General features: G+C 46.1%; 1 protein-coding gene across 1 annotated transcript; it reads right to left on the reverse strand.

The window, feature by feature from the left end:
• Nucleotides 1–1,452: 1,452 nt before the first annotated feature.
• Nucleotides 1,453–3,491, reverse strand: LOC137845201 (ubiquitin carboxyl-terminal hydrolase 42-like). Its single transcript, XM_068662199.1, has 2 exons — nucleotides 2,274–3,491; nucleotides 1,453–1,733 (listed from the first exon to the last, which is right to left on the reverse strand). The coding sequence occupies exon 1, from the start codon at nucleotides 3,417–3,419 to the stop codon at nucleotides 2,301–2,303; it is 1,119 nt and encodes a 372-aa protein (XP_068518300.1). The 5' UTR covers nucleotides 3,420–3,491; the 3' UTR covers nucleotides 1,453–1,733; nucleotides 2,274–2,300.
• Nucleotides 3,492–8,643: the final 5,152 nt, after the last annotated feature.

The following is an 8,643-nucleotide window of genomic DNA, read 5'->3' on the forward strand; positions in this document are numbered from 1 at the left end:
AATAACAAGTTTCCAAACTACGAGACTTAATGACCCAGAGGAAAATACTGTAATGAAAAATTTATCCAGAAACATTTCTTTGTTGTCCAAAAAACTTCTCTAAAACTTAGCAAGCTTTCATTGTGACAGTCTCATTACTTCATCACATTTGCTTTTCAGGCAGTAAATTCACAGAAAGCACTTCTGGCACAATGCTTCAAATTGCTACAATTACTATAAAGAAGAAAATAATTATGACTGAAACTACTACCACTGATCCGGGGCACAATCAAATGCAAACACGTCCCCTATTCATTCATAAGTGAAGGATTGAGACCAAAAACATAACTTCATGATGAAAACACCCAAGTGGACTAAATAATTAAGCAAACAGGTACAACTTTGGGAATGAAAGGTTTGATTATAGAACTAACTACTTGCTGGTATCATCCTGACCATATATATCCAGTACCAGATTTGCCCTCCATGGAACAATGCAGTGTCTCCACATATCACTCTTTTGTTCAAGTTGTCAATTATTTTTTTTCCTATAAAGTTGGACTTTGCCATGGTAGCACTAATGTTCAATTTAAGTTCTCACCTCTTTATTTGGCAAGTTGAAGAGGAACTCTCTGCCAAAGCGTCCTGGTCTTCGTAAAGCAGGATCTATAGAATCCAGTCTGTTGGTAGCTCCGATTACCACGATCTCCCCTCTGTTATCTATGCCATCCATAAGTGTCAGAAGAGTTGAAACAATGGAACAAATAGAAAAATATAGTTTTTATTTACTGGTTTAGTAAATTTTGTTACATTCAACATGACTTTCTTGATGCCGGAACAACCTTCTTCCTAGAAGTCATTCAAAAGTGGGAAAAAAATAGTCTACCAAGTCGGGATTTTTTTGGTTTGATAATAAATCTGCAGACTGGTAAGTCATCAAGCACTTCAAAACTGTTTGAAATAATCTCTACATTAATAGAAAAGGAGTACTGCACACTTCTGCTCAGAAAGAAATTCACGGAAAATGTAAACTTTGATTTTAGATGTTGAATTTGTTGCAGTGAGATCTTCCTCATCGCATGATTCTATTTGGATTTAAACCATAGTATCTATGGAAAGACCAAGATTAGGACAAGAACAGCACAGAATTCAGCATGAAGCCAATCAGGAGCTCAAGTTTGTATTCTTTGTATTCAAGTTGATCCTTCTCTTGCTGGAAGGACCTGCTTTTTGACTCTCCTTCTCTTCACTAGGAGCATGTTGCCTCTTGCTTTGGTAATGCTCTTTCTCAGTGTTTTTCGTCTCGTCCTTTGTAGTCATTCAAAACTGGGAAAAAAATAGTCTACCAAGCAGACTGTTAAGTCACCAAGCACTTCAAGACTGTTTGAAATAATCTCTACATTAATAGAAAAGGAATTCCTCAGACACACTGCGGCCGCTTACCTTTAATACACTCGTTGGATGAGACGGAGCTGTATTTCTTGCTTTTGCCTGCACTGGAAGGCTTCCCTTCCTTGTAAGGTTGTTTACTGCTCTCACTTCTGCATTGCTGACATGAAGAGCCATCTGGAGGATGGGATTCTTCCTTCTTCTCCCGCGTTATCTTCTGGAAACGAGGATCTAAGTGTTCCAAGGAGCCTTTCACTTTCCTGGTGTTTCTTTTTTTTCTTTTTTTTCTTCTCCTTTTTCTTCTTTTTTTACGCTTGCGATTGGCATTGTCAAAGTGGAGCGCACAGAAACACAAATCGTGAAGTCTGAAAGAAACATGCAAGTTTAAAAGAGAAAAAAAGATGTGGCACTTGTTGCCTATATGAAACTTTATTTATTTTACCACAGGTGATGATTTGCAGCATGTCAGCTATTTTGTGGTGCTTTGTGCACACGCAACTTACTTTAGATGTAGCAAACTTAAGCCCTCAGATTGAAGGACCATAGGTCCTGGTTTGTACACAGATCATTAACAATGGCTAGCTCTGGAATACGTGCAAGCAGAAAAAAACTTTTAACCTAATCCAGAATGGTGTACGGATGTGTTTCCAACTATGTGGTCCAAAGCTAGTGCTCTGACACAATTCAGCAATAGCTTTCCTATCTTCACTGATCAACCTAACAACATGATCCCCAGCCAGCTGATGCTATCTAAGTAACTTAGAAACTACCAGAAAAACAAAAAAAAAAAAAAAAAAAAAAAGAGAAGAAAAAAAAAAGGAGAAAAAAAAAAAAAGGAATACATGAGAAGCACCCAGAAAAGAATTAGGATAAAAAATGCGGAGTATGCTGGAATCCTTGCTTACTTGGAATCCTTCTCTCCATGTTTATCCTTAGACTTCTTTTTCTTCTAGAACTTGTGATAGTTTTGCATTTTTTTCACCACCTAAAAGCTCCTTTTCTATCTTTCTGTCTTTCCTTTCTATTTCACTTTCACTACCTTCTGCACGGGTATATTTTCTTTTTCTGTTTCCTTCTGTTTCATTTTTCTGGCGACAGTTCTCCAAATGAGCTGACACAGGTGGAAGCGCATGTCTTTCACGAGAATGTCTTCCAGAATGTTGCTGAGATACCGAGCAACGATGCAAGTCTGCTCGGGGTGTGCTAAAGCGACGTACATCTTCATCTCTCAAGAGGGAACTGTGAGGCCATCCACTTTTGTAATGATAATGCTTATGTGACCTGCCGTAGTAAGTTGCAGTCGACTTGTCAAAGGCTGCATCGCCGTGAGAGAACTTTCTCTCTCTACTGTCTCCTGTCGCATGAGGTGAATAGTAATCATTGTAATAGCTACATCTTTCCCATCTCCGTGCTTCATCTCGATAGTATCTTTCTCTGCTCCAACTTCTTTCCCCTTTGGATCGGTAATATCTATTGCTACCTTGTTCTGATCTTCCTCCGCTGCCAGATCTGTACCTTGAATATTTGACTGCTCTTCTGCCATTCTCAGTGCTGGTTCTTTCACCAGGGAAAGATCTGCACCTGCTTCCCTCCCAGTGCTCCTGCTTGTGACGCTTTTGCTCAACAACTTCCGCGCTCTGAGAACACCTCCTCTTGCTGGAAGGACCTGCTTTTTGACTCTCCTTCTCTTCACTAGGAGCATGTTCCCTCTTGCTTTGGTAATGCTCTTTCTCAGTGTTTTTAGTCTTGTCCTTTCTACCTTGGCATCTCTCTGCAATAGCTGAGGAGGAAAGCTTTTTAGAGCTACATTCAGTGTCACACTTGAGAGAGGAAGTTTGCCGCAATTTCTCACCAGGCTCAGAAGACTCTTTGGCGTACAAAACGTTTTCTTTTGAAATGAGGTCACGTTCTTTTGATCTTCTTGGTTTCTCCTTGTCTCCACCGTCATCACATTGGTACTGTGCGAGGTATTCATCCTTCCCAGTAGATTTCGGAGGGTCCGCGACACTGCACAAAATAAAATCACATTTCTCACTTCTGCTGAAGGACATGAAGATTAAGAGTAAAACCTTCCAAAGGCAAACAAACAAACAAAAACCTCCGGACTACAGGAACACTCGCAAAGAAAGATATGCCATTTAGAAACCTCTCCTGTGACAATGACACCTTCTCCAGCTCCCAGAGAAAGTGTTTTTTCCCCTTTTGCTTCTGAAGCCATTGCACTATAAAAGCAAACATATCCGTCTGGGGCCATATTTTGAATGCCTTTCTGATTCCAGGGAGGGCTATGTTTCGGGTTGCTCAGAAAGAGCGAACACAGAGGGTCCAGTTGCACGTGGGGCTGCCTGAAGGCTCCCCTGGGTAGTTCAGTTGTACCCAAAGCCTTCCTTTGGGGCACATTTGGTTGGGCGAAAGAGGCTTTGAATGCATTTTCTCAGGCCATATTTTCAATTCCTCTCCCATGCCGGGTAGGGCTAGGCTTCTGGCTGTTCAGGAAGAGCTAACAAAGAGGGTCCAGTTGCATGTGGGATTGCATGAAGGCTCCCCTGGGGACTTCAGCTGCACCCAAAGCCTTCCTTTGGGGCACTTTTGGATGGGCAAAAGGGACTTTGTACGCTTTTTCTTGAGCCCTCTTTTGAATTCCTCTCCCATGCAGGGTAGTTCTATGTTTCGGGTTGCTCGGAAAGAGCGAACACAGAGGGTCCAGTTGCATGTGGGGCTGCATGAAGGCTCCCCTGGGGAGTTCAGTTGTACCCAAAGCCTTCCTTTGGAAGCATTTATGGATTGGCGAAAGGAGCTTTGAATGGATTTTCTTGGGCCCTCGTTGGAATTCCCCTCCCATGCCAGGTAGGGCTATATTTCGGGTTGCTCAGAAAGATCGAACACAGAGGGTCGAGTTGCATGTGGGGCTGCGTGAATGCTCCCCTGGGGACTTCAGCTGCACCCATAGCCTTCCTTTGGGGGCACTTTTTGATGGGCAAAACCGGCTTTGAATGCGTTTTATAGGGACATATTTTGAATTCTTCTCCGAATCCAGGGAATGATATTTCTGGGGTTGCTCAGAAAGAGCGAAGACAGAGGGTCTAGTTGCATGTGGGGCTGTGTGAAAGCTCCCCTGGGGAGTTCAGACGTACCCAAAGCCTTCCTTTGGGGGCACTTTTGGATGGGTGAAAGGGGCTTTGAAGGTGCTTTCTCGGGCCATATTTTCAATTCCTCGCCCATGCCGGGTAGGGCTATGTTTCGGTTTGCTCAGAAAGAGCGAACACAGAGGGTCCAGTTGCATGTGGGGCTGTGTGAAGGCTTCCCTGGGGAGTTTAGTTGTACACAAAGCCTTTCTAAGGGGGCATTTTTTGATGGGTGAAAGGGACTTTGAACGCCTTTTCTCGGGGCATATTTTGAATTCCTCCCCCATGCTGGGTAGGGCTATGTTTCTGGTTGCTCAGAAAGACCAAACACAGAGGGTCCGGTTGCATGTGGGGCTGCATGAAGGCTCCCCTGGGGAGTTCCGTTTTACCCAAAGCCTTCCTTTGGGGACACTTCTTGATGGGCAAAAGGGGATTTGAATGCGTTTTCTGGGGCCCTATTTTTCATTCGTCTCAGATTCCAGGATGTGCTATGTTTCTGGTTGCTCAGAAAGAGCGAACACAGAGGGTCCAGTTGCATGTGGGATTTTGTGAACGCTCTGCTGGGGAGTTCAGTTGTACCCAAAGCCTTCCTTTGGGGCACTTTTGGTTGGGTGCAATGGGCTCTGAACGCGTTTTCTGGGGCCCTATTTTTCATTCCTCTCGGATTCCAGGTATGGCTATGTTTCTGGTTGGTCAGAAAGAGCGACGACAAAGGGTCCAGTTGCATGTGGGGCTGCGTGAAGGCTCCCCTGGGGAGTTCAGTTGTACCAAAAGCCTTTCTAAGGGGGCACTTTTGGATGAGCAAAAGGGGCTTTGAACACATTTTCTCGGGCCATATTTTGAATTCCTCTCCCTTGCCGGGTAGGGTTATGATTCGGGTTGCTCAGAAAGAGAGAAGATAGAGGGTCCAGTGGCATGTGGGGCTGCGTGAAGGCTCCCCTGGGGAGTTCAATTGTACCAAAAGCATTCCTTTGGGGAACTTTTTGATGGGCAAAAGGGACTTTGTACGCGTTTTCTGGGGCTCTCTTTTAAATTAGTCTCCCATGCCGGGTACGGCTGTGTTTCGTGTTGCTCAGAGAGAGCAAATACAGAGTGTCCACTTGCATGTGGGGCTGCGTGAAGGCTCCTCTGAGGAGTTCAGTTGTACCCAAAACCATCCTTGGGGGGCGCTTTCGGATGGGAGAATGGGGCTTTGAACGCATTTTCTGGGGCCATATGTTTCATTCGTCTCAGATTCCAGGTAGGATTATGGTTCGGGTTGCTCAGAAAGAGCGAAGATAGAGGGTCCAGTTGCATGTGGGGCTGTGTGAAGGCTCCCCTGCGGAGTTTAGTTGTACTTAAAGACTTCCTTTGGGGGCTCTTTTTGATGGGCGAAAGGGGCTTTGAACTCATTTTCTCGGGCCATATATTGAATTCCTCTCCCATGTTGGGTAGGGCTATGTTTCGGGTAGCTCAGGAAGAGCAAACAGAAAGGGTCCATTTGCATGTGGGGCTTTTTGAAGGCTCCACCGGGGAGTTTAGTTGTACCCAAAGCCTTTGTAAAGGGGCACTTTTTGATGGGTGAAAGGGGCTTTGAACGCATTTTCTCTAGCCATATTTTGAATTCCTCTCCCATGCTGGGTATGGTTATGTTTCTGGTTGCTCAGAAAGAGCGACGACAGAGGGTCCAGTGGCATGTGGGGCTGCGTGAAGGCTCCCCTGGGGAGTTCAGTTGTACCCAAAGCCTTCCTTTGGGGGCACTTTTGGATGGGCAAAAGGTGCTTTGAACGCCTTTTCCGGGGCCCTATTTTTCATTCATCTCAAATTCCGGGTAGGGCTATGGTTCGCATTGCTCAAAAAGAGCGAAGTTAGAGGGTCCAGTGGCATGTGGGGCTTTGTGAAGGCTCCCCTGGGGAGTTCACTTGTACCCAAAGTCTTTCTTTGGGGGCACTTTTTGATGGGCGAAAGGGGCTTGGACCGCCTTTTCTGGGGCCCTATTTTGAATACTTCTCCAATTCCGGGTATGGATATATTTCGGGTTAATCAGAAAGAGCGAACACAGAGGGTCCAGTGGCATGTGGGGCTTTGTGAAAGCTCCCCTGGGGAATTTAGTTTTACCCAAAGCCTTTTTAAGGGCGCACTTTTGGATGGGCGAAAGGGGATTTTAATACGTTTTCTGGGGCCCTATTTTTCATTTGTCTCAGATTCCAGGTAGGGCTATGTTTTGTGTTGCTCAGAAAGAGCGAACACAGAGGGTCCAGTGGCATGTTTGGTTGTGTGAAGGCTCCCCTGGGGAGTTCACTTGTACCCAAAGTCTTCCTTTGGGGGAACTTATGAATGGTTGAAATGGTCTTTTAATGAGTTTGCTGGGGCCCTCTTTGTCATTCGTCTCAGATTCTGGGGAGGGATATATTTCGGGTTGCTCAGAAACAGCAAACACAAAGGGTCTAGTTAAAATTGGGGCTGCTTGAGGACTCCCCTGGGCAGTTCAGTTGTACCCAAAGCCTTCCTTTGGGGGCATTTCTGGATGGGCGAATGGGGCTTTGAACGCCTTTTCCCGGGCCATATTTTGAATTCCTCTCCCATGCCGGGTAATAGTCAGGTTGCTCAGAAAGAGCGAACACGCAGGGTCCAGTTGCATGCGGGGCTTTGTGAAGGCCCCAATTTATCATTGGTCTCAGATTCCGGGTAGGGCTATGGTTTGCGTTGCTCAGAAACAGCACACACAGAGGGTCCAGTTTCATGTGTGGCTGCGTGAAGGCTCCCCTAGGGAGTTCATTTGTACGCAAAGCCTTCCTTTGGGGGCACTTTTGGATGAGCGAAAGGGGCTTTAAATGCGTTTTCTGGGTCCCTGTTTTTCATTGGTCTCAGATTCCGGGATAGGGCTATATTTTGTGTTGGTCAGAAAGAGCGAAGACAGAGGGTCCAGTTGCATGTGGGGCTGCGTGAAGGCTCCCCTGGGGAGTTCAGTTGTCCCCAAAGCCTTCCTTTGGGGGCACTTTTGGATGGGTGAAATGGGCTTTGAATGCATTTTCTCGGGCCTTATTTTTCATTGGTCTCATGTTCCGGGTAGGGCTATATTTTGTGTTGGTCAGAAAGAGCGAAGACAGAGGGTCCAGTGGCGTGTGGGGCTGCATGAAGGCTCCCCTGGGGAGTTCAGTTGTCCCCAAAGCCTTCCTTTCGGGGCACTTTTGAATGGGCGAATGGGGATTTGAATGCATTTTCTCGGGCCATATTTTTCATTCGTCTCAGATTCCTGGTAGGGTTATGTTTCGGGTTGCTCAGAAAGAGCGAACACAGAGGGTCCAGTTGGATGTGTGGCTGTGTGAAGGCTCCCCTGGGGAGTTCAGTTTTACCCAAAGTCTTCCTTTCGGGGCATTTTTGGATGGCCGAAAGTCTCTTTGAACACCTTTTGTCGGGCCATATTTTGAATTCGTCTCCTAATCCGTGGAAGGATATTATTGGGGTTTCTCAGAAATAGTGAAGACAGAGGGTCCAGTTTCATGTGGGGCTTCGTGAAGGCTCCCCTGGGGAGTTCAGTTTTACCCAAAGCCTTCCTTTGGGGGAACTTATGTATGGGCGAAAGGGTCTATGAATGCATTTTCTGGGGCCCTCTTTTTCATTCGTCTCCCATGCCGGGTAGGGCTATGTTTCTGGTTGGTCATAAAGAGCGAACACAGAGGGTCCAGTTGCATGTTGGGCTGTGTGAAGGCTCCCCTCGGGAGTTTAGTTTTTCCCAAAGCCTTTCTTTGGGGGCACTTTTGGATGGGTGAATGGGGATCTGAATGCATTTTCTGGAGCCCTGTTTTTCATTGCTCTCATGTTCCGGGGAGGGCTATGTTTCTGGTTGCTAAGAAAGAGCGAACACAAAGGGTCCATCTGCATGTGGGGCTGCGTGAAGGCTCCCCTGGGGCGTTCATTTGTACCCAAAGGCTTCCTTTGGGGGCACTTTTGGATGGGTGAAATGGGCTTTGAATGCATTTTCTCGGGCCTTATTTTTCATTGGTCTCATGTTCCGGGTAGGGCTATATTTTGTGTTGGTCAGAAAGAGCGAAGACAGAGGGTCCAGTGGCGTGTGGGGCTGCATGAAGGCTCACCTGGGTAGTTCAGTTGTCCCCAAAGCCTTCCTTTCGGGGCACTTTTGAATGGGCGAATGGGGATTTGAATGCAT

The sequence above is a fragment of the Anas acuta genome, chromosome 27 (genome assembly GCF_963932015.1).
Source record: "Anas acuta chromosome 27, bAnaAcu1.1, whole genome shotgun sequence".
Taxonomy (NCBI): domain Eukaryota; kingdom Metazoa; phylum Chordata; class Aves; order Anseriformes; family Anatidae; genus Anas; species Anas acuta.

What these genes read in the sequence shown, in the direction of transcription:
- LOC137845201 (XM_068662199.1), bottom strand. Translation starts at nt 3,419, where the DNA reads ATGTCCTTCAGCAGAAGTGAGAAATGTGATTTTATTTTGTGCAGTGTC.